General features: G+C 41.8%; 1 protein-coding gene across 1 annotated transcript; it reads right to left on the bottom strand.

Moving 5' to 3' along the window:
- Nucleotides 1-12,658: 12,658 nt before the first annotated feature.
- LOC118833203 (adenosine deaminase domain-containing protein 1-like) lies at nt 12,659-25,343 on the bottom strand. The gene is made up of 6 exons (XM_036740582.1): nt 25,285-25,343; nt 24,747-24,761; nt 22,994-23,176; nt 15,551-15,738; nt 13,280-13,444; nt 12,659-12,693 (listed from the first exon to the last, which is right to left on the bottom strand). The coding sequence occupies exons 1-6, from the start codon at nt 25,341-25,343 to the stop codon at nt 12,680-12,682; spliced, it is 624 nt and encodes a 207-aa protein (XP_036596477.1). The 3' UTR covers nt 12,659-12,679.
- Between the last annotated feature and the right edge of the window lie 24 nt (nt 25,344-25,367).

Genomic DNA, 25,367 nt, shown 5'->3' with positions numbered 1-25,367 from the left:
GGAGAATTTATTAGTCGGCATCCATCCCGGGGCATAAGCAGCCCAAATCAGAACGGCCCTGAATAGGGCTGAAAGGATCATATTTATACAGAAATCAAGGTGCAGTGGTTAATTATCTTTTGAAACTTACATATGTTATTTTAGCAGACACGGCAGGCCTGTGTTACCTCAAGAAGAAGAACTTCCTTAATGGAATAGATTGTAAATACAACAAATCAGATAGCTGACAAAGTGTGAACTGAAATTACAACACAGGATCTCTGTGTCCAATTTGCCATTAATATTCCACAGCATGGTATATGCCCATAAAATATCAGGATAAGGAAAAGTCACATAATTCAAGATAATGTCTGGGGCCAAGGTTTTCACCCTTAATGGCCATGGACAGATCAAGGGATGCTCCTTCTGGGTTTGTTGACATAAGATAGAGACATCTCTGAGCCTACTCAGGGAACAAAGAAACTGTTAGGGTCAGGCTTTTCTTCTGGTTAATTAGTTGATATTCCTTGGAGCAGCCATGGGGCCCCAAGGACATTTGCTGAACGCCAAATGGCAAGATCTAAGTCCATTTTTTCTTATGCAAACTGGGGTTTTATCAGGGGCTGTGGGGCAGGGGTCTTCTTAGAAATAACTTTTTTCTCGGCATCACACTTGGCCTTCTAGATCTAGAAGAAAAAGTCAGTGCTGAAGAGGTTTGGGGTTGAGGGGTGCTCGACACACCAAAGTACCGACACACCGGGTACTGCCAAAAGAATTCAACTCAAGCCTTCTCAGCCAAGGGAAAAGACAAAGTTTATTAAGGGTTAGTCATATTGGTTTGCCTTAAGAAATCCCAGCCTTTGTAATGTTTGTAACAAGCAGGGCAGATCAATCTGAGCTGAGCTAGATTGGATCTGAGTGCCTTCATGGAGGCAAGATGGAGATTATATACACAAAGATTGTGGCAGGGATTGAGGGGTGGTCTGGGGTGACTAGAAGAGGGGTTTAGGGAGGGACTTGAGGAGGAGTCTAAGGAGGAGCTTGATGGGACTGAGATGAGGTCAGACTCCTCGGTGGGAAATAGCTGAAGGCTACCAGGAGATGACACGCAATAGAGGGCTAGGGAAATAGAGCTGGGGTATAGATATTTTGATCAGGATTGAGTGTGGGAAACAGCTGGACAATAGAGGGTAGGCTAGGCAGAGACTTGGGACCAATGATAATGCAAGGCCCATGGCCTTAGCGGAAGGCCAGATCCAGTTGGAAGACTCAAGGAGTGTTCAAGGGGTCTCTCAGAGACTGTACTCCAGGTTCAAGGGGGTTCCCAGAGACTGTGCCCTCATCAGTGCCTCTTTCTATTTCAATTTTCAGTTCTAATTCCTGTCTCTACCTCTATTCTACACCCTTCCCCCACCTATTGAGAGGGCAAGAAAGAAGCAAGATACCCATTATACAGAGGAAACCTTGCAAAAACACATTTCTACATTATCCATGCTGTAATGGCGGGGTGGGGGGGGGTGGCAGAGCCAGAATCAGGAAGACACAAGATTTCTTGCTTCTATTCTCTTTTTCGCTACCTTGCCTGCTTCAGTGTGGAAAAACAAACAAACAAACAAAACACCAGAGAAACACCACAACCACAACCACCACCACCACCACCACCCCCACAAAAAACTGAAATAAACAAAAAAAAAAACCTTTTTAATTTCACGGAATGAAAATGATCTCTTTTACCTCCCCTGATGCTTGATTTCTCTTGTTTGGTCAGAAGCTCTTCCCTTATTCAGAGATTTGACAGGTGTGTTTTTTCAAAATTCCTTTCATTGGCTTATGATATGACCCTTTAGGCCTAAACCACGTACCCCTTTTGGACCTTGTCTTGATATGCACACAGGGAGAGATGTTGTTCTGGGCCTGGTTTCTGCCAGACTGCTTTCTGGTTTTCCCAGCAGCTTTTGTCCGGTAGTGAGTTCTTGCCCCCAAATCTTTATCAGACATTTATTCCTTTGGATTACCTACCAAATCCATTCCACTGATCAACCACTGTACTTCTTTCTTATTTTTTAAATTTTTTTTAAACCTCCCTCCTCTATTTTATTGATAAGTCAATTGTTCTAAAATGTTCTCACGGCTCAGTAATTACAAAGACTCAGACTTACATTAAAAAAGCAAAAACCAGATCCCCCCCCACCCCCGCCCACGCCCCAAAGCAGTAGTGTCCAGCTCCAAAGGAGCCACTTCATGGAGAATCAGAGGAGAGAGGCAGTACTATCTGTCACACACTTAATGTTACAGGACTAAATGTGGAGTACAACACTCAGTTGCAACTAAAGAGCAAGTGCACATCATACCAGTGGCGGGGGGGGGGGGGGGGGGGGGGCGGGGATGAACATCTGGTGTCACATTATTAGCCCATGAAAACCAAATCTTCAATAAGTTACATCCAACTGCCTATTGGGGCAAAAGGCACACTAATGGGTCAATGAAAACCTGGACATGCCAGCCGTGGGATTAATTAGAAGCTTTTCATGAGATGAGGTCACAAATATAGTCACTAAATGGAGAATATAGGGAAGTGTGAGATTAAATAGCCACACAAATCACCACCACTGCACATGGGCCATAGGAAGTCTTTGGGAAGGTGCTGTGTGTTTTTCTACAGGTTCAATACTTCTTTGGTCTCCATGCAGGTGAAAGATGATGAATGAGAAGAGCTGCTCTCTCATTTGACCCTTCTAAGGAACCAAGAACACAGATGTTTCATCTGTGTGTGTTCATACACACACATTCACAAACACACACACACACACATACATATGGGAGAGAGTGCTACTCCTCCCCCCCAAAAAAAGGGAAATGAGAAATAAAGGATAAAATATGTCACCACAGTATTTCTGATGTCTTAAAAGTCCTGATCGGCCATAATTGAGGATGAAATCTAAAGCAGTTAGTGGGGTAAAAAAGGGGAAGGGGGAGATTTTACTGGTAACAGTCCTATATACATGACTAAAAAGTTGGTAGAAGAATGTTTCTGCAGCTGAATACATAATGGCTAAGTGAGTCAAAAGGCCACCAATGAACCTCAACTTTCTCTTGACTTTAGGAGTCTAGTGATGCTGGGAACAATGCACAGTTTCCTATTATTTTCCTAAAAGTTTTGGGAAAGAGTTCCAGGGAAAAGGGAAAAATATATTGATCTGAGGATGTAACCGGTCCATAGTTTGTCTAAAAAAATTTCTGGCTAATGAGGCATGACATCAATTGGCAGAAAAATCACATTATCAATCACACTACCAGTGTGTTCCCCCCTGTTCCTTTCTTGGCAGACAAGTTTATAGGTAACAGATTTCTATCACAGCTGCGCAGAAATGAATACATCTTCACTCTCAAAGCTGCCCAGCATTGCCCCCAAAAAGTGATTGTTATTGTCATGAGAGTTTGTTTTCATTTCCATTTTCTTATCCACAATCCGGATACGTATTTCCTTGTGCAACACTGACTACAAGTTTTGCCACTGATGTGACAAGGTTGCTCTGTTTGTTTCTGAATACGAGGTGCAGTGCTCGGAATGTGAATCTGAAGCATTGGAGGCTGGAGTGTTAGGCATTACATGTGGATTGATCTAGTCCACCTAGTGTAAGTTGATTTCTGTGTGGAGAATCAGGGTTGGGGGAGGGGGACCACTTGGATTGGAGCTGTTCCATGGAGTAGAGTGTTTGGTGGAATTAGAATCCAGCTCTTTGTCCAAATCCTGGTCAGGACCAGACATAGACATACTTACTTTCTTAGAGGTCCCAGTTTTTTGTTTGTGGTTGTTTGTTCATTTTTTCAATTTCTGGAAACATGAATGTTTAATTAATTTTAATTAAACCATCCCCCCAATTAAATTGTCAACATTTTATAACGAATCCCTAGTTAAGTCCAAACATCTAAAACAATAAGCATCCAATCCAAAAGTAATGGTTGACACCTAATGAAATGCAATCACCAGTAAAGTAAAAAACAAAAAGAACAAAAAGTTCACAAATGCTATAACAGCAGGATAAGTGATTCAAGTAGAGTGTTATTTTTAAAGTTATTCCAAGAATAAGCATGGCTGCATGTTGTACTTTATCATTGTTTGCCTTGAATCTTTGCTTTGTAAAATCACTAACATTTGATCACTAGATCAGACATTATAGGTTTGCTGATTAAATGACACTTGAAATATTAAAACAAGGAAAATAAAAGCAATCATCCCGTGAACTGCATTGTTTTGTCAAAACAAGTCCTTTACCAAGTGATCTAAAACACTGAATTTAAATGAGTCATCTACTCATCCTCCATTAGTTTTTGCATCTTTTAAAAACCAGTAGTTTTCCTCAAGGGATGCCACGGTTTATCCCCTGAACTTTTGTTTTTCTTGTAACGTTCTTAGAATGTCTCCTCCTCAACATTTTGATCTTTAAGGCACTCCACAATGAAGTTCCCTTTAACGTAAAGTCAGAGAAGTGATTTAGGGATGGCTAAGATCTCTTGTAAATTCTCTTTTCTATTTTGGTTTATAAAGTAGAGGCAATCTGTTATTTAAGGGCCTAAAGCAAATTACAGCCAAGTACATGTTCCTAAAATCCAGTGTTTGTAATAGAATTTCTTGAAAAAAAAGGCAAAAATTCAGAGGAAAAGTACATGAGATTAAAAGGGGAAGATTTAAAGAAAATTTATTTTTTTACATTAAGATTTTTTATTTTTAGTTTACAACACTCAGTTCTGCATGATTTTCAGTTCCAGATTTTCTTTCCCTTTCTCCCCTGCCCCCTCCCCACCAAGACAACATGGAATCCAATATATCTTCTACATATAAATTCACATTAAACTTATTTACACAATACTCAAATTGTAAAGAAGAATTATGACCAATGGAATGAATCATGAGAAACAAGAAACAAAACAACAAAAAAAAAAAACAAGGAAAAAAGGAGAGCAAATAGTTTGCCTCAGTCTGCATTCAGACTCCAAAGTTCTTTCTCTGGATGTAGATAGCTCTTTCCATCATGAGTCTTTGGAGTTGCCTTTGAACCTTGCATTGCCGAGAAGAGTCAAGTTTATCAAGGTTAGTCATCACAGAATCAATCAATATATCTATATCTGTGGTTGTGTACAATGTTCTCCTGCCTCAGCTCCGCTCGCTCAGCATTACATCATGTGGGTCTTTCCAGGTTATTTCATGAAGTCCATATCTTCCCCATTTCTTATAGCACAATAGTATTCCATTACCTTCATATGCCACAACTTGCTTAGTCATTTTCCAATTGATGAGCATCCCCTTGATTTCCAATTCTTTGCTACCACAAAAAGAGCTGCTATAAATATTTTTGTACATACGGGTCCCTTTCCCACTTGTATGATCTCTTTAGGATACAGCCCTAGGAGTGGTATTGCTGGGTTAAAGGGTATGCACATTTTATCGGAGACACTGGTTGTAAAGATTTTCTCCCAATTTTATGCTTCCCTCCTAATCTTTGCTGCATTGGCTTTGTTTATACAAAAACTTTTCAGTTTAACATAATCAAAATTATCCATTTTGCATTTTGTAATGCTCTCTATCTCTTCTTGGGACATGAATTCTTTTTTTTCCCATAGATCTGATAGGTAAACTATTCCTTGATCTACCAAATTGCTTATAGTATCAGCCTTTATTTCTAAATCATGTACCCATTTTGACTTACCTTTGGTATATGGTGTAAGATACTGGTCTACGTCCAGTTTCTGTCATACCATTTTCCAATTTTCCCAGCAGTTTTTGTAGAATAGTGAATTGTTAGCCCAAAAGCTGTATTCTTTGGGTTTACCAAAGAGTAGATTGCTATAGTTTTTGACTTCTGCGTCTTGTGTCCCTAACCTATTCCACTGATCTACCACTCTGTTTCACAACCAGCACCAGGTAGTTTTGATGACTGCTGCTTTATCGTACAGTTTGATATCTGGCATGACTAGGCCACCTTCCCTAGCATTTCTTTTCATTAATTCCCTTTGTTCTTCCAGATGAATTTTGTTATTATTTCATCGAGCCCCGTAAAATAATTTTTTGGTACTTCGATTGCTATGGCACTGAAAAGTAAATTAATTTAGGTAAAATTGTCATTTTTATTACATTGGCTCAGCCTATCCGCAAACAACTGATGTTATTACATTGATCTAGATCTGACTTTATTTGCGTGAGAAATGTTTGGTAATTGTGTTCATATGGGCCCTGAGTTTGTCTTGGCAGGTAGACTCCCAAATATTTTATAGTGTCTAGAGTAACTTTAAATGGAATTTCTCTTTCTATCTCTCGCTGTTGGGCTTTGTTAGTACTGTGTAGGCATGCCGAGGATTTCTGTGGGTTTATTTTATATCCTGCAACTTTGCTAAAGTTTTTTTATTATTATTTCAAGTAGTTTTGTACTTGATTCTCTAGGATTCTCTAAGTAAATCATCCCATCATCTCTAAAAAGCGGTAATTTAGTTTCATCTTTGCCTATTCTAATTCCTTCAGTTTCTTTTTCTTCTCTTAATGCTAAAGCCAACATTTCTAGTACCAAACTGAATAATAGGGGTGACAATGGACATCCTTGTTTCACCCCGGATCTTATTGGGAATGCATCTAGCTTATCCCCATTATATATAATGCTTGCTGATGGTTTTAGGTAGGTGCTATTTATAATTTTAAGGAAGAGTCTGTTTATTCCTATACTTTCTAGTGTTTTTAATACGAGTGGGTGCTGTGTTTTGTCAAAAGCTTTTTCTGCATCTATTGAGAGAGTAATCATTTTGCATTTTAAAGTTTCTTTTACATTTATTTAGTTTTGTGACTTGTGAATAATAAATTTTTCATTTTAATTTTGACATGGTGGGAGCATTCTATAACCTTGCATCACATTGAACAGTTTCTGGATGCTACTCTTTCAGATCTATGGATAGGTAAAGGGGATTCTCTTGAGTGGCCACCGTGCTCACCTGATTTAACTCTGCTAGATCTTTTTTCTTGTGGGGCCATGGAAAACTGTCCTGTATGCATCAAAACTTTGCTCTTTGGATTATCTTCAGGCTAGGGTTATGCATGGAATCTTTTCACTCATTCATCATCAGCTGATGAGAGTTTTTAGAAAGTTTGAAAATCAACTAATGTCTAGCTCATGATGATGGTTAACTTGAATTTTCACAAGGAATATAGCACTATTTTTAAAATTACAATTATCTTTCAAATGTTGTTTTTTTCCTAAGTTTGTGGCATTGCCAGCTTCTGAATCGGCTTTCCCATTACACTCATGTGCTTTTAGTGATGACATGTTTCTACTATCATTCTTAAGATCCAGGAGTTTGGGCCAAAGGAGAGAGGAGAAGGATCCTGTAACCCATGATCGAGAATGAGTGCAGATGTTGAAATGTGAAGTGAAGAATCCGATACTGACCAAGAGGACATTGAGAAGGCTGTCCCTGCTCAAAGCCTGATGGTAGAGAAGCAAGTGCCCGGTATCTCCTCAAAAGGGAAACTACTGATTAGAGAGACGCAAATCAAAACAACTCTGAGGTACTAACTCACACCTATTAGATTGGATAACATGATAAAGTAGGAAAATTATAAAAGTTGGGAAAGATGTGCGAAAATTGGAACACTAATGCATTGTTGATGGAGTTGTGAATTGATTCAATCATTCTGGAGAGCAACTTGGAATTATGCCCAAAGGGCACATAATACAACTACTAGGTATCCCAAAAAGATCATAAAAAGGGAAAAGGCCTCATATGTTCAAAAATATTTATAGCAGCTCTTTTTGTGGTGGCAAAAAATTTGAAACCCTAGGTTGTGACAGTATCTATTTTGAGATTTAAAGTTTTGTATTCCTATAAAAGCTTACTTCATGATTTCAAGAAATAACTGCAAAATGTTTTGGCAAAGCTTTTAGTTGGTACCCTTTGATTTTGTCAGAGAGACAGAATGCCCGTGTTGTTCAAGATCATATAACTTAATTTGTTCCTCATCATTGACTATAAGATAGCTTTGTTACCTATCATTCAGTGTCCTTGTGCCTACTGAGGGATTTTGGGTCTGATTTGTTACATCAAGCAGCTGCATCCCTTGCGAATAAATCAGTTGGCTTGGATTACACGTCCCTCAGTCTCCATCAATTTCACTCTCAAAAGGACTGAGAACTGGGGGCAGCTAGGTGGCACAGTGAGTAAAATACCGGCCCTGGAGTCAGGAGGACCTGAGTTTAAAGCCGGCCTCAGACACTTGACACACTTACTAGCTGTGTGACCTTGGGCAAGTCACTTAACCCCGATTGCCCTGCCTTCCCCCTCCAAAAAAAAAGGACTGAGAACTACTGAAGGGCTTTAGGCAAAGAGTCATGGGTTTAGAGAGAAAGGGCCTTTGAGGTCTTCTGGTCATACAGGGCACACTGAAGGCAAGAATTTGCCCAGGGTGGCACAGCAGTAAGTAGCAAAGCTGGGAAATGACCACAGGTCCTTGAATTCTAACTCCAGTGTCACTTCCTTCTCCTGATCATGTGGCTCCTTTGAAGACAGCCAGTGTCCCTCTCTCAAAGTCATAGCCTCCAGTCTTTTCAGCACCTGGGTGCTCGTCTTTCCTCCAATGCAGTGTCCAGAACTGAACACAACCCTACAGAGGTGGGCTGGAGGCACAGCAAAGGGACCAGCCTAAGGAGAGCCAAAGATTCATGTTGGGGACCAACAACATCCCAAGGCCTCACCTCCTTGGGGAGTGTAGGGAGTTGGTGCCAACCCCGGGGCTGCTCGGACCCTAGCACTTGGCCTGTTTCCTGGGTAAAACCAGACAGGCTTAGTAGGAGTTGGAACAGTAGGGTCCTGGAGGAAGGACTTCCGTCCCTAACAGCCCCCCTCCCGCTCTCGTAGCCTTCCTTTCTCATGCAGGCAGTCCATTCACCAAGGACTCACAAGCCCAGAAGAAGGAACCCAGGCGATTACCTAATGCTCTTGAACCAGTGCCTAACTCAATCATGCTGGAAACTTCTTGAACACTTTACAAGGGCATCCTGCCCCGTGTCTCACGTAGCTCATACAGCTCTGATACCAGCTTGTATCCTGCCCGAGTCTTCCCATGCCTCCATAGATACTGTAGGACAGCACCCCACTTTGTTCCCATACTCCCATGGAAAATACCTTACTACAGCCCTAGTTTTTCCCATACGCCTGTAGGAATCAGTTTACAACAATCCAGATTCTTCCCACCCGATATCGATCTTCCCATGCTCTCATCCCCTTACCCCTTGAACACCTGCTTCTGCTCATGTAGTGCAAAACCCTATAAAACTGGATAATGTCTCCCAATAAATCGGAGTTGCATCTTCCCTGACTCCTGCCTCATCATTGCGTACTGAGATTGGGGTCCTTGCTGGTCAGGGACCCCTAGCAGGGGAGGGCCTCCAAAACTAAGCAGAAGAGTTCAGGCTTCCACCAGAGGCAATGAAAAGTCACTTAAGGCTCAGGAGAAAGGAAATCTCGAATGAAAGGGGAGTTTCTAAAAGAATAAGCTCAGCCAGGCAGCTGTATATACACACCATGAAACAAAAGGTCAACAGTTGAAGGCTCCCAGCATGCTGATTAAAGTTCTGAGGTGAGAACAAGGCTCTCTGGGAGTGGCTGGTATGGTATCAGAGACCACCCTACTGACACTATGGCAATCTGAGAAGCCTTTTTTATCAGGTATACTTCTGGCAAATTTAGACCCATGGAGATGGAGGCCTGGATTAAAGTAAGGTGGTGGCAGCAGAGACAAAGAGAGAAAAGTGATATAACAAGACCAGGTTTTCTCCACATAAGATTAATCTGACCATTTCACCTCTTCCTCCTAATTCAGTATACCCCAGTAGCTCCCTATTACTTCCAGGATCACATATAGAGTCCTTCAGTTGTCATTCAAAGTTCTTCGAAGCCTGCCCCCTTCCTACCTTCCCAATCTTCAATTCAACTCCTCTTCATAGGCCTGCCAACACTGGCCTTTCCACTGTTCCTCACATTAAAGGCCATCTCTATGTCTTTGCCCTGTCTACCCCTAGACCGAGAGTGCTCTCCCTGCCGTCCTCTGCCTCTTAGAATGCCTGGCTCCCTCGAGACTCAGCAGTAATGCCACCTTTTGCCTTTCAACATCTTCCAAGATTCTAGAACTTTCCAATCCAAGGCCTGTTAATACCTTGCATCAGCCTATTTGTATAATGTGTCTTCTACCCATTAGAATATAAACTCCTTGAGGACAGGAATTGTTTTTGCCTTTCTTGATATCTTTAGCACAGGGCTTGGTCCATAGTGAGTGCTTAATAAATGATGATTAATTGGAAGCAATATGAAAACAGCCTGGAAGTAGGAGACAGTAAAGGAAAGTGGACCTATTAAAAGGTATTAGTCACCTTCCCCACCCCCTAATTCCTTTGCAGAGGTGGCAGGGAGTAGTCTGTGGCTACAGAACATTGCATAGAATGTCCATTTTTTTTCCAACATATTGATCAGTTTTGAATATTTTTATTTTTTCCTTTCAAAATTATCAGGGAGAAATTTTGGCAATATGAAAATACCGATAACATTCAGTTTTTAGAGTCATTAGACCTCGTTTCTTTGCATATTACAGTAAGGAACAAGGCCCACACCATCAGGCTCAGCTGATGGAGTATTGCTGAACTGAGGGGCTTTTTTTGCCTTTATTTTTGAGAATGTAACCTATCTGAAATATGTCTAAGGGCCTAAGATATTCTCTCTTCTTAGGTCTGCCTCTCTGGCCTGTGAGCCTAACACCAATACCTCTGCTCTCCTTTCTGGCACTCCTAAGCAATTTGTATCCTATAGGCTTCAACTATTCCCTCCCCTATCTTTATCTCTCTGATTCTAGTCTGGTTCCCAACTGGGCCTTTCTCCTTCCTGCTTGGCATGTTCATGACTGTACACTATACCAGACTCAGATTATATATCAACATGGCAGCAGCTTAGTATTACACACTTGCTAACAAGAGTTGAAGAATGAACTGCTTGACCTGTAGTGTTCCTTCCAGATTATCAATGTCTTTTGTTATGACATGACCCACATGGCCACGTATTAGCTGGTCTTGTCACAGTGTAAGTGCTCATTTTCCCCCAGTCTAGGAGGATTTACTTATTCTGAAGGAGGTCCTTAATCCATGAAACAGAAAAGGGCCAATTCCTTTGAATCCAGTTTCTTAGAAGAAACCTTACCTTAGGTCTCCTTACCAAGGAGGAATGGTAAGGTATAGCTTTACGGCTTTCTGCCAGTCATGTGACAATGTCCCCAAGTCACTGGCAAATCACCACCACAGATAGCAAGATGTCATGTAGGTATAGCTCAGGAAGCTCTAGAACAAAGGTTCTTAATCTGGAGTCTAAGACTTGGTTTGCTTTTGTTTCTTATATTTTGATAACTATTTCAAAATAGGTGGTTTCCACTATAATCCTATGCATTTAAAAACACTGTTCTGAGGAGTTCCTAGGTGTCACTAGGTGGCTCAAGGCACACAAAAATGGTTAAGATGCTGGCTCTGGCAACAGCCTAGAGGCTGATGAGCTGGCTGCTTGCTAACCTGGGTCTCCAATTTCAAGGCAGGAAAGCTAGTGTGTTTGTTCTTTGGCCTCCCGCATCAGTTCTAAGCTCTGTAACTTTCAGAAGTCAAAAGAAGATCAAGACAAAATCCCTCTCCCCTTGGGCTTAGGAAACAACACATCAGCAGGATTAATTCATCTTCTCATACATAACTCCAATGGAATCAATTAACCTTCAGTGTCTGCCACCCAAAAACTCATCATGCCAACGGCCAGGGTGACCCAAGGGTCACTGAAGGCAATGCCAGTGGAGACCAAATTTTGGAAGCTTCTCTATCATGCTGGAAAGGCTTCAAGCCTGGTCCACTAATAGACTACCACAGCCGCCATTCAAGGACCAGTTCACTAAGAGTGAGATGGTTCAAAATCATGTTAGCCACAAGGGAAAAGAAATTTTTAGTCACATCAAATCTTGAAAGCTTATCTTACCAAATCAGAGCAATTTTATCTTTCTCAGCACATCCTTGACTCAACAAAAACACAGACTTTTGAAGCAAATTTGTACATATAATATTTCTTTGGGTGGCACATGTGGTACCAAACAAGAATATAAGGGCTTTTCTACTGCAATACACCTTGGAAACATAATTCAATTTAGCTGAAATGACAGGTTATGCAGGGATGAGAGAATGACCTATTGAAACAAAGAAGTTAGGAAATGTAAGGTCCTTAAAATTTAAAAGGCACCTGCTTCATATTTTTTGTAATGCAGTAGTATATAAAACATCACAGCAAAAAGCAGTTTGTATAAAATAGCATTTGTACAAGAACAGAAAACTAAAGCTATTTTCTTTTTCATTTGCAGTTTATTAACCATGTAACATGTATATACACATGAAAAAACAGTACTACATGCATATATTCACTTATTACAAGTCTTTGGTGGGAAAACAGCTGGGCTTACTTTTCTAGCTTTCTAGTTGCTTCTCTATAATTTTTAGCTCTCCATTGTTGTTCTTCATAGCTGATGACATCACTATTTTTGAGAATCAGGTCAACATAGGCCACCATAGGGAATAACTCAGGAAGGAGAAAACAGTTGCTTTGGGATTTCTGTCTAGGAGATCTCATTAAGGACTTCAGGCCAAAATGGTCAAGCCAAGTGAGCTACAATTAAAAGAGAGAGGAAGTAACCACGGTAAGTACAATACATGCTACTCTGACCTTCATTCTGACCAACAATATAATTTCACGTGTGTGTGTGTGTATATACATGTGTCTGTGTATGTACATACATACATACACACACACTCAAGGCACACCTGGATAGAATAATTTCTTAAAGGAGGGAGAAGGAAGATACCCTGACTATACAATCCCAAAGAGCCCTCTGAAGAAACCAACAGAGCTATACAGGAAGCTCTATGATTAGCTCAGATTTTTTTCAAATGCAAGAAAGGAGATTTAACCAAGCTTGAATATAAAAGAAAGTATGAACCAGTAATAATGACAGAATAGGCATAGGCTTGGTTGAGAAGTTCCTCACTAGAGGCTCCCTACCCCAATGAAATAACAGGCCCAGTCTCTATGTATTTATCTATGGGAGGCAGGAGGGGAGGAGGAATGGATTGAGGAGAGAGGAGGGAAAGAGGGACAGAGGAGGGGAAAGAGGGACAGAGGGGAGAGAGAGGAGGAGGGAGAGGTGGGGGAGACAGAAGGGGAAGGGGGAGGGAGAGATGACAGGAGCACTCACCTGAGGTTCCTACATCACTTGGTTCAGGATCCTCCAACAGCAAAAGCTCATCAAGGGCAAGCTTGGCCGCATTGGAGCGAGACTCTTTTTTATTTTGTCCCAGTCCAGTCTTATACTGAATACCATTCACCACAGCACAAAAGGCAAAATAGCCCTTAACATTACCTGAAAGAAATATCCAGGGACATGGGTATGAATTCAACTGTGAATACAATTATCGAAATCTGGTCAAATTGGTCAAAAGAAAGAAATTATTATTGATATGAAAGTAATTAGCAATTTATTTTTCCTGTTTAGAAAAATTCTCCTAAAAATAAGACAGCATTAAGTCCATGTTGCTGTTTAAAAACAATTTAAATAGATTTGTCAGTAACACTTGTGGGATAATTTTTAGCCAATTATCTTTCTTTACTTGGAATCATAAAATCTCAGAGTAGAAAGGAATCTCAGAGGCTATCAAGCCCAACTTGTTCCTGACTGAGAATCCCCTTGACAACATCTCCAGGAAATGGTGATACAGACATCGCTTCAAGACCTGCAGGGAAAGGAACCCCCTAACTCCCAAGGCAGTCCCTCCCACATTCAGCTAAAGTTAACTCTATTCATTTAAACGTTTAGAGTGCGTTACTCTGTCAGCCAAAATGTCAAAGTCCGCATACTCACTTTTCTTTTTTAAAATTTCTTATTTTTAGTTTACAACACTCAGTTCCACAAGTTTTTGAGTTCCAAATGTTCTCCCCTCTCCAACATGCATCCTGCAGAGTCTGGGCCAGTGGGACTCTAGCTCATCCAGCTGACAGAGGAAGCTCTCCATCACACATGCCAGCTGAGAGCTACACCAACCCTATCTGTCCTTGGTGTGAATTCAACCTACCAACCACTCCAATTATTTCTGCCCTCCCTGACTTCCAAATTACTTTGTATTGACTTAGAGGCATATATATTGTTCTCTCCAACTGAATGAATATAAGCACCTTGTGGGAAGGGATTTTTCTGGACTTTGTCTTTGTATGCTCAGTGCCTAAGGACCTAGTATGTGTTTAACAAAACTTTTTGAATGAATGACAAAAGGGAAATGAAATGAAAGAACTGACAAGCATTACTATACCATGCGCCTTCCTTAGAAGATACAGATAATACAAATGCTGCTTTTTTGAGTTCCCAGATGTTGCTGAAACAAGTGACCATAATTAAGCTCCATGCCAAACCTGCACTTGAACCACGTGATATTTCCTGCATTACAATAATAGGTCCGGATACTGAGGAACTATGCATACACTTCTCCTGTACAAGTACACAGATTTTATACCCAGAAACAAGCACTTTAGTCTAAGTATCCACAAATTGTGGAATTTAACACCTTCAGAAACTGAGAAGGCTTAAAACTCAAACGGCAACAAAAGGAGGTCAAACTTAGCTGCTCTCAGCAGTACAATGATCCAAGACAATTCCAAAGGACTCACGATGAAAAATGGAAAAACTGATGGAGCAGAATGCAGATCGAAGCATCTTGGTTTTTTTTCAATTTTATTTTTGTAGGGTTTTTTTTGTCTGTTTTCTTTCACAACATAACATAGAAATATGTTTTGCATGATTACATACATATAACCTATACCAAATTGCTTGCCTTCTCAATGAGGAGGGAGGCGAAGGAGAGAGGAAGAGAACTGGAAACTCAAAATTTTTAAAAATGAATGTTAAACAATGTTTTTTACCTGCAATTGGGAAAAATTAAAAATTTTAAAAAGAATGTTAACTTTTAAAAAAAAAGGATGTTAAAGCTGCTTAATGTTATCTAGAAAAGCCTTCTGCCTAACCCTAGCAATGGGGTAACCACAGCAACAGGGCCATCATATTAAACAGCACCATTGCCTTTAAAGTCACTGCTCAGGTAAGGAACCCAAGAAATTGCTACTTGGCAACTGCCTTGGTAGATACTGTAAGCCACCCCCCAGCCAAACCCCAGTAACCACAGTTCCTAATGAACCAAAAAAGAGAGGTCTGGTCCCCAAAGCCCTCAGCCCTGCCAATGGTTCAACCAATGGTTCCTCTCCCCATCCCCAAGAATATTGGGGCCTTCCCTCCGACTTGCAGCTGAAAACTCCACTATGTTTCACGTTTCCCCATCTCCCCATCACAAGAGGAGCAGCTTGTCTTGCTCTTCTTGTGCCTAGTACACTGCTCAACACATTAAAAGCACTTCCTAACTGGTACTTCATTCATTCATTTTACTTTCTGTGACAAGTACAGACAACTTTAGCAAGCACTTGCCTGTTGTTACAGTTTCCTTAAGGTCAAGTTTCACATGCTTCATTTGCGCAAACTGATGGAGGGCCGACACTGGATTGATCTCCCCACATTTGTACTTCATGATGAATTTCTTGGGAATCTTCTTTGCACGGACAGTATTTGGCTTGGGCAGGCGTATTTTGGCAAGCAGTGTTTCTGGAAAGTTACCAAAAAAAAAAAAGAACAAACAACAGCTTCAAGTCAGTTTAAAAAAATGATGAAGAAGCAGAATAAAAAGCCTAAAGCCCTCCCTTCGAGATTTCTTTTCCTCTAGTCCCAAAAATCAATGCTGATGTTAGATCTAGATACATAAAATTCAATCACATATGCTCTGCTAATTTAGACAAGAGAGTGCTGACTAACTATTCTGGCACTCTAAGCACAATCTATGATAGCATTTAATTGCAAGAAAGGTAATGATAAATATCAAGATTACCTCATTCAATTAATAGTTACCGAATTTTACAGCTGTTAGAAATCTGGTGCTCTAGTTCATCTAGCACATTTTACAGATGGGGAAACTGGAACTCAGTTATTTCACCCACAAAATGTTATACTTTTACATCAAGGTACATACTTTAAAATGCAATCCAAATATCACTTCTATCCCCTCTGCCCCCATACCATCCCTTGTGTCTCAGAGAATCTCAGATCTGCATTCCAGTGGGCAGTACAGCCTTGGTGGTCAAGAGGCCCAGGACCAGGCACTGACATGACCTTGTAGAGGTCATTTCACATGCCTAAACCTCCGTTTACCCATCTGTAAAACTAGGGGGTTGGTCCCTTCCAGCTCAATTTCTACAATCCTATGGCCTAAAGACCATCTAGTCCAGTCTAGAAGTGACCAAGGATCTCTTCTAGAACCACACCAACCACTCCTGATCCAGCCTCTGCTTCCAGAACATGTCTGCCACATGAAAGGCAGCCCCTCCTACTTTTGAACAGCTTCAAATGACAGTTTTTTTTCCCTTACTGTCATTTGTTTTCAGAAGCCATAAGGCTCTTGTGACAGGTTCCTGTAGCCCAGAACTCTGCCTGGCCCCTTTCGCTAGAACCTTTCCCTGCTGGGTATGGGATGCAGGACAGTAGTAGGACAAGGACAGAAGTGAGGATAGCAATACTTTGGCCACCCTCTACCAGCCCCCTTCCCTTACCACATGATCAGTAACCCCTGGGTCAGTCACACATTCCATTTGGTGGCTTCCCTAGGTTAAGCTAGTATGTCAAGCTACCCTGGTATGGAGGATGGATCACAGGCATGCACAGATCAAACTAGAGTAACCTGTCATGTCATACTGGTGACGCACAGGGACCTTGCAATTCTTTCTCATTAGAATTCTAACAATGAACTTGTTAACCACAACTCCCCAACTTGCATTAGTCGTAAAAAAAAACCCAAGTATAGAAATATAAGTAATGTGTATTATATATACACATAGATAAACAAAATTTCATCTTATGAGACTCAGCCCATTCTCTAGCCTTCTGAGATCTTTTCGGATACCGAATTTGTCAAACTCACTGCTCAAACCAGATGTTGATGAACTGATAAAACATTTAGCAAGATAAACATACAATAGAACATTGATATTGTTAATATGTGATTTTCTAAGTTGATCTTGAGACTCCCAATGATCTTATTCTATATGAATCTGACACCCCTGACCCAATGCATTGGTTATCTCTCCAAGCTTCATACTAAAATAAAATATGACAAGTATGCCTAGTAGTCACTGACAAAAATGGTGCAGGCACATGCACACACACGCATGGGCACACACACACATGACACATACACACGGCCATTCCTGTGACATTCCACCAGTGAAGACTCTGGGTCTGGTCAGATCTGAATCCCCCCCAATAACTGTTCTATCTTCTAGTCTTTCTCCATCTTCTCCACAAGGAGACTCTGTCAAATGAAATCTAAGTAGATTCCAGCTATCATATTTTGTTTATCAACCATGACAGGAACCCTGTCAAAAGATGAAGCCAAGTTCACCTTACAAACCTCTTTTTGATGAAGCAATGCTGGCTTTCAGTGACAACAGCTTCTTTTTCTAAGTGCTACGAGTATTACATCATATTATATGATCCTCAAAGGACAGGTAGTATAAAAATGTCACAAATGAGGAACTGAGGCCCAGGAGGTTACACAAGTAGGAAGCACCTGGGGCAGTATGTGAATCCAGGTCCTCTGAAGTTAGGGTTCCTCCCACCATGCCATGTATGAGGCATAGCCAGGGCAGCCAAGGATTTATGTCGATATCTGTGCCATCCCAGGGTCTGACCTGACTGGGAAGGGCTTTCAAGAACAACTCAGGCTTTTAGAGAACCAGAGGCAATAGGTAGTCACTTAAGGCTTTTGAAAAAGGAAATGAGCAAGTGAAAGTGGAGCTTGTAAAAAGTAAGCTCAATGAGGCAGCTGAGTATAAAGTCTACATACCGTGGGACTTCTGGGGGGTGGAGCCAAGATGGCAGCTGGAAAGCAGGGACTTGAGTGAGCTCCCCACCACATCCCTCCAAAAACCTATAAAAAACGGCTCTGAACAAATTCTAGAACTGCAGAACCCACGAAATAGCAGAGGCAAGCAGGGATCCAGCCCAGGACAGCCTGGATGGTTGCTGGGTGAGGTCTATCGCACACGGAGTGGAGGGGAGCAGAGCTCAGCGTGGGAGGCAGCAGGACCAGCCAGACCAGGAGCCGGGCAGAACGTGCCCTAGCGCCCTGAATCAGTGAGCTGTGGCAGTTACCAGACTTCTCAACCCACAAACACCGTAGACAACAGAGAAGGTTAGTGGGAAAAGCTGCAGGGACAGAGTACACAGTTCAGCCACCGCCCCAGGGGAAGCGGGGGAGGTGCAGCTAAAGAACTACAGCTGCAGTTACTTCCGGCCCGAAGCCCACCTGATGGGAGGAATTAAGTGGCGGATCAGAGCATGAGGGAAGAGCCTGCTGAAGATTTGCATCAGGTCCGTGTTGGTGGTTCTTGAGGAAGGAGGAGTGCTGGGGTGGCAGAGCTGGCTGTATAGAAATAGCTGTGAAATCAATGGCACATCCCCTCAAGCTTGGAACAAAGTAATTTTTGCTCTACAAGCAGTCATACCCCGAAGAAAAACTCAAGGGTCAAGTAAGTTGGCTGGGAACATGGCCAGGAAGCAAAAACGGACTCAGATTCAGACTCAGACCTTGGAATCTTTCCTTGGTGACAAAGAACACCAAAACATACAGCCTGAAGAAGTCAACAAAGTGCAAGAGCCTACTCCAAAAGCCTCCAAGAAAAACATGAACTGGTTTCAGGCCATGGAAGAGCTCAAAAAGGAGTTGGAAAAGCAAGTTAGAGAAGTAGAGGAAAAATTGGGAAGGGAAATGAGAATGATGCAAGAAAACCATGAAAAACAAGGCAATGACTTGCTAAAGGAGACCCAAAAAAATACTGAAAAAACATATTGAAGAAAACAACACTTTAAAAAATAGACTAACTCAAATGGCAAAAGAGCTCCAAAAAGCCAATGAGGAGAAGAATGCCTTGAAAGGCAGAATTAGCCAAATGGAAAAGGAGGTCCAAAAGACCACTCAAGAAAATACTACCTTAAAAATGAGATTGGAGCAAGTGGAAGCTAGTGACTTTGTGAGAAATCAAGATATTATAAAACAGAACCAAAGGAATGAAAAAATGGAAGACAATGTGAAATATCTCATTGGAAAAACCATTGACCTGGAAAATAGATCCAGGAGAGATAATTTAAAAATTATTGGACTACCTGAAAGCCATGATCGAAAAAAAGAGCCTAGATATCATCTTTCAAGAAATTATCAAGGAGAACTGCCCTGATATTCTAGAGCCACAGGACAAAATAGAAATTGAAAGAATCCATCGATCGCCTCCTCAAATAGATCCCAAAAAGAAATCTCCTAGGAATATTGTCGCCAAATTCCAGAGCTCCCAGATCAAGGAGAAAATACTGCAAGCAGCCAGAAAGAAACAATTTGAGTATTGTGGAAACCCAATAAGAATAACCCAAGATCTGGCAGCTTCTACATTAAGAGATCGAAGGGCTTGGAATACGATATTCCAGAGGTCAATGGAGCTAGGATTAAAACCTAGAATCACCTACCCAGCAAAACTGAGTATCATGCTCCAAGGCAAAATATGGATTTCCAATAGAATAGAGGACTTTCAAACTTTCTCAGTGAAAAGACCGGAGCTGAATAGAAAATTTGACTTTCAAACACAAGAATCAAGAGAAGCATGAATAGGTAAACAAGAAAGAGAAATCATAAGAGACTTCCTAAAGTTGAACTGTTTTGTTTACATTCCTACATAGAAAGATGATGGGTATGATTCATGAGACCTCAATATCATAGTAGCTGAAAGGAATATGCATATATATGTTTATGTATATATATATATACATATATATATGTGAATGTGCATGTATTTATACATGTATGTGTATATATATATGGAGAGAGAGGGAGCGTGGACACAGGGTGAGTTGAAGATGAAGGGAAGATATCTAAAAGAAATAAAATCAAATTAAGGGATGAGAGAGGAATATATTGAGAGAGGGAGATAGGGAGAGATAGAATGGGGTGGATTATCTCGAATAAAGGTGGCAAGAGGAAGCAGTTCTGTGGGAGGAGGGGAGAGGGCAGGTGAGGGGGGAATGAGTGAATCTTGCTCTCATCAAATTTGGCCTGAGGAGGGAATACCATACATACTCAATTGGGTATCTTACCCCACAGGAAAGAAGAGGGAAGAAGATTTAAAAAAAGGGGGGGGGATGATGGAGGGGAGGGCAGATGGGGTGGAGGTAATCAAAAACAAACACTTTGGAAAGCGGACAGGGTCAAGGGAGTAAATTCAATAAAGGGGGATGAGTTGGGAAGGAGCAAAATATAGTTAGTCTTTCACAACATGAGTATTGTGGAAGGGTTATACATAATGATACACATGTGGCCTATGTTGAATTGCTTGACTTCATAGGGAGGGTGGGTGGGAAGGGAAGAGGGGAGAGAATTTGGAACTCAAAGTTTTAAAAACAGATGTTCAAAAACAAACAAAAAAAAGCTTTTGCAGGCAACTAGAAAATAAGATACACAGGCAATGGGGAGTAGAAATTTATCTTGCCCTACAAGAAAGGAAGGGAAAAGGGGATGGGAGGGGAGTGGGGTGACAGAAGGGAGGGCTGAATAGGGAACAGGGCAACCAGAATATACGTCATCTCGGAATGGGGGGAGGGTAGAAATGGGGAGAAAATTCGTAATTCAAACTCTTGTGAAAATCAATGCTGAAAACTAAATATGTTAAATAAATAAATTTAAAAAAATTATTGGACTACCTGAAAGCCATGATCAAAAAATGATCCTAGATATCACCTTCCAAGAAATTATCAAGGAGAATTGCCCTGATATTCTACAGCCAGAGGGTAAAATAGAAATTGAAAGAATCCACAGATCGCCTCCTCAAATAGTTCCCAAAAAGACGACTCCTAGGAACTTTGTCGCCAAATTCCAGAGCTCCCAGGTCAAGGAGAAAATACTGCAAGCAGCCAGAAAGAAACAATTTGAATATTGTGGAAAAACAATCAGGATAACCCAGGATCTGGCAGCTTCCACATTAAGGGACTGAAGGGATTGGAATATGATATTCCAGAGGTCAATGGAGCTAGGATTAAAACCAAGAATCACCTACCCAGCAAAACGGAGTATCATGCTCCACAGCAAAATATGGAGTTTCAATAAAATAGAGGACTTTCAAGTTTTCTCAGTGAAAAGACCAGAGCTGAATAGAAAATTTGACTTTCAAACACAAGAATGAAGAGAAGCATGAAAAGGTAAACAACAAAGAGAAATCATAAGGGACTTCCTAAAGTTGAACTGTTTTGTTTACATTCCTACATAGAAAGATGATGTGTATGATTCACGAGACCTCAGTATCATAGTAGCTGAAAGGAATATGCATACATAATATAAAATGTATATACATCTATACACATATGTGTGTCTCTACGTATGTATATATGTATACACACACCTACCCACACACCCACACAAAGGGCACAGGGTGAGTTGAATATGAAGGGATGATATCTAAAAAAAAATCAATTTAAGGGGTAAGAGAGGAATATATTGAGAGAGGGAGAAAGGGAGAGATAGAATGGGGTAAATTATCTCGCATAAAAGTGGCAAGAAAAAGTGGTTCTGTAGGAAGGGAAGAGGGGGCAGGTGAGGGGGAATGAGTAAATCTTGCTCTTGTCGGATTTGATCTGAGGAGGGAATACCATACACACTCAATTGGGTATCTTACCACACAGGAAAGAAGGAGGAAGAAGATAAAAAAGGGGGGATGATAGAAGGGAGGGCAGACGGGGCGAGGAGGTAATCAAAAACAAACACTTTTGAAAAGGGACAGGGTCAAGAGAGAAAATTCAATAAAGGGGGATAGGTTAGGAAGGAGCAAAACATAGTTAATCTTTCACAACATGAGTATTGTGGAAGGGTTATACATAATGATACTCATGTGGCCTATGTTGAATTGCTTGCCTTCTTAGGGAGGGTGGGTGGGGAGGGAAGAGGGGAGAGAATTTGGAACTCAGAGTTTTAAAAACAGACATTCAAAAAACAACAACAAAAAACAGTTTTTGCATGCAACCAGGAAATAAGAGACACAGGCAATGGGGCATAGAAATTTATCTTGCCCTACAAGAGAAGAAGGGAAAGGGGGGTGGGAGGGGAGTGTGGTGACAGATGGAAGGGCTGACTGGGCAACGGGGCAACCAGAATATATGCCTTCTTGGCGTGGGGGGAGGGTAGAAATGGGGAAAAAATTTGTAGTTCAAACTTTTGTGAAAATCAATGCTGAAAACTAAATATATTAAATAAATTTTAAAAAAAGTCTACATACTGAGGAAAGGAAGGGGGAAAGAATTAAGGCACCAAGAATCAGTTTATGATAGAAAATCCAGAGTGAACAGGGCTGCAGCAATGTGGCAGGTATTTGGTCACAAAAGCCAGTTGGGATTTACTAATGTTACAAGATATTTTTTATTATGTTTTATTAGTTATCATTCTGGTACCTATAGGTCTAAGAGTAGAGACAAAGACCTGGACCATGGGGGTGGCATCAGGGTACAGAGGAAGAGAAGACCTTTAAAAGGAATACAAAAGACATTAGCAAAGTTGAAGAAACCACGTCATGGGTGGGGAAGCTATGGCCTTGAGGCCACATGTGGCCCTCTAGGTCCAGGTGTGGCCCTTTGACTAAATCCACACTTCACAGAACAAAACTCTGTAATAAAAGGATATGTTCTGTGAAACTTGGACTCAGTCAAAAGGCCACACCCAAGGACCTAGAAGGCTACATGTGACCTTGAAGCTGAAGGTTCCTTTGAATGAGGTATTAATGAAACCAAGTACCTGTGATTTCTCTAACTCTGGAAGTTAAATTTGACATACTGTACTCCTCTGCTGATACATATCCTAGAGGAAGATCCAGTGTTGTTGGAGAAGGCTGCACTGGCAAGTTCTTCTTCAACATCTGAGCAAAGCTAGGAGCCTCAGAACTCTGAGAGCTATCCTTGTTTTCAGATGTTTTCTTGGGCCTAGAATTCACGAGAAAATTAGAATTAAAAAACACAAAGAAGGAAAAAAGTTTGCCAATGAAAGAACAACTCAATAAACATTTATTAAGCTCTAAGTAGGTAGGCACTATGCCTTGCAAAACCATCAACTTCGAAATCAGTAAGAACATTTAAAGAGCACCTGAAAGTTTGTGGGTGTGAGGTCCCCACCGGGGAAAAGCCATAAAACGCAGTAAGATGTGGAAGCCATAGCTTAAAGTCTATGAAAGGTGGAAGCCCAGACACGGTGACCTGTTAAAGTCATAATTCAGACAATGAGTCTTAAGTCAGATAATGTGACCAGCCAATAGTCGTAATATGACACAGCGACCAGTTTATGACCAGTTTGTGTTTGGGCATTTTATCCCCCAACATTGGGTAAATACCCAGGCTCAGAAATGAGCCCATTACTGAGGAGAGACTAAAAATATCCACCAATCATCAGCAATGTGCTCTATAGCCTCCCTTTGATTTCTCTAATTATCACTGGGCTTTCTTGGGGTCTTCAAGTGGTAATCAATCCACCATTGAGACTGTTTTAGTTTTGAGAGCCTCTAGACTGCCCCTTTTTTGTAAGTAATCCTATTCATTAAACTCCTATTTCTTTTATTAATCTTTTCTTTGGGGGGGGGAGATCCAGATTGCTTATAAGAAATAGGAGTTTAGGAGCCGCTAAGTGGTGCAGTGAGTAGTGCACTGGCCCCGGAGTCAGGAGGACCTGAATTCAAATCTGGCCTCAGACACTTGACACACTAGCTGTATGATCTTGGGCAAGTCACTTAACCCCAATTGTCCTGCATTCCCCCCTCAAAAACAAAAGGCATCTTTCTCCAGTATCAAATTAACCCCACTGATTGGGGAAGCCGAGAATATCCCAGTTCACAGGACTATCAGGCCTTGGGAACGTATTCGAGTTCCCCAGCCAGGGGCATTCCGGAACCTACAATGCGCTTTACAAATAAATATCCCTGCAGCCATCGTCATTCGCATTTCCTATCCAGTGGACCCACCACTATTGATTGCAACTCATTCTTGCTGACTCTCAACCAAATGCTCTTAACCCTTTTAAAGAGGAAAACGGCACGTTTATATAAGTCATTTGTCTAGGAACATACACAGGGTCAGTCCAAAAGGTGGCTTTTCCAGACTGTAACTGTCTATCTACTGTGCTACAGGACCACCTTTTTACAGACAACAGGACCCTTTTGCATTTGGAGAGGGCGGGTGGAGGAGTAAAGAGAGGGGTCTTGGATCTCAGCTCAAGTTGGGCCTTCAGTTTATTGTCTATATAGCTTGTTTACACATTAGGCATCGGCTCTGAGATCTCGGCAACACTAGTTGTTTTTATGTTGCCTCCATTAGGCAACCCGGGTTTGCAGGGTGTTTTTGGAACCCAAGCGACCTACGCAGAGCAGGCGCACAAAGTGCTCAGCACACAAAGGGCTTAATTAAGGCTTTTTCTACCTAGAATTTCATTGCCAACAAGGTAGGTCACTAGGGGAGGGGTCTTCTCTCTGTCCCTGAAATCTGGGGTCCCGGCCCCATCTCTGACCTTGCATTCGGGAGCCTTTAGGCGTAAAAGGAGAGCGTCAGCGTTTAAGAGCTGGGTTCAAATATGGCGTCCCACCCTCCCCACCAGACTTCACCTCTCGTAAGTCTCTTAGCACACGGCAGGTGCTTCATAAATGCTCTCCCTTTCAACCTCCCCAGATAGCCGCGGAGTCGCCCGCCACCTGCAGGGGCGGAGGTCCTGGTTTGGTGCAGCCCCACCCTTAAACTGCCGGCTTCTCTCCCAAAACCGTCCAGCCACCAATTTGGCGGGAAACTCCAACCAACCCCCCCCCCCACCCCTCCCGTCGGCTCCCGGGCCCAGCCGCCAGCCTCCTAGGCATTGCCTCATTTTCCTTCTCTGGAAAAGCGCCAGACGTGCACGGCCGCTGGGGCCGTTTCCCCCAAGTCACGGGAGGATCCAGCCCCCCCACCCCCACCCTAGGAGTGGTCTAGCGCGGCGGCGGGGGAACGGGAAGAAGGGGGGTGGAACAAAAGCCAAATTCTAACCCAGGACCCAGGCCCCCGGTCCCCAGCCTTGCCTTGGAGCAGCCGCCCCGGTCAGCTCTTCCATAGCCTCCTCCATAGACGAGGGTTCCATCTCTCCGACTTGGGTGGAAGGTGG

This window comes from Trichosurus vulpecula (assembly GCF_011100635.1).
Source record: "Trichosurus vulpecula isolate mTriVul1 chromosome X unlocalized genomic scaffold, mTriVul1.pri SUPER_X_unloc_3, whole genome shotgun sequence".
In the NCBI taxonomy this organism is placed as follows: domain Eukaryota; kingdom Metazoa; phylum Chordata; class Mammalia; order Diprotodontia; family Phalangeridae; genus Trichosurus; species Trichosurus vulpecula.
This window is presented reverse-complemented; position numbering and strand designations above follow the sequence as displayed.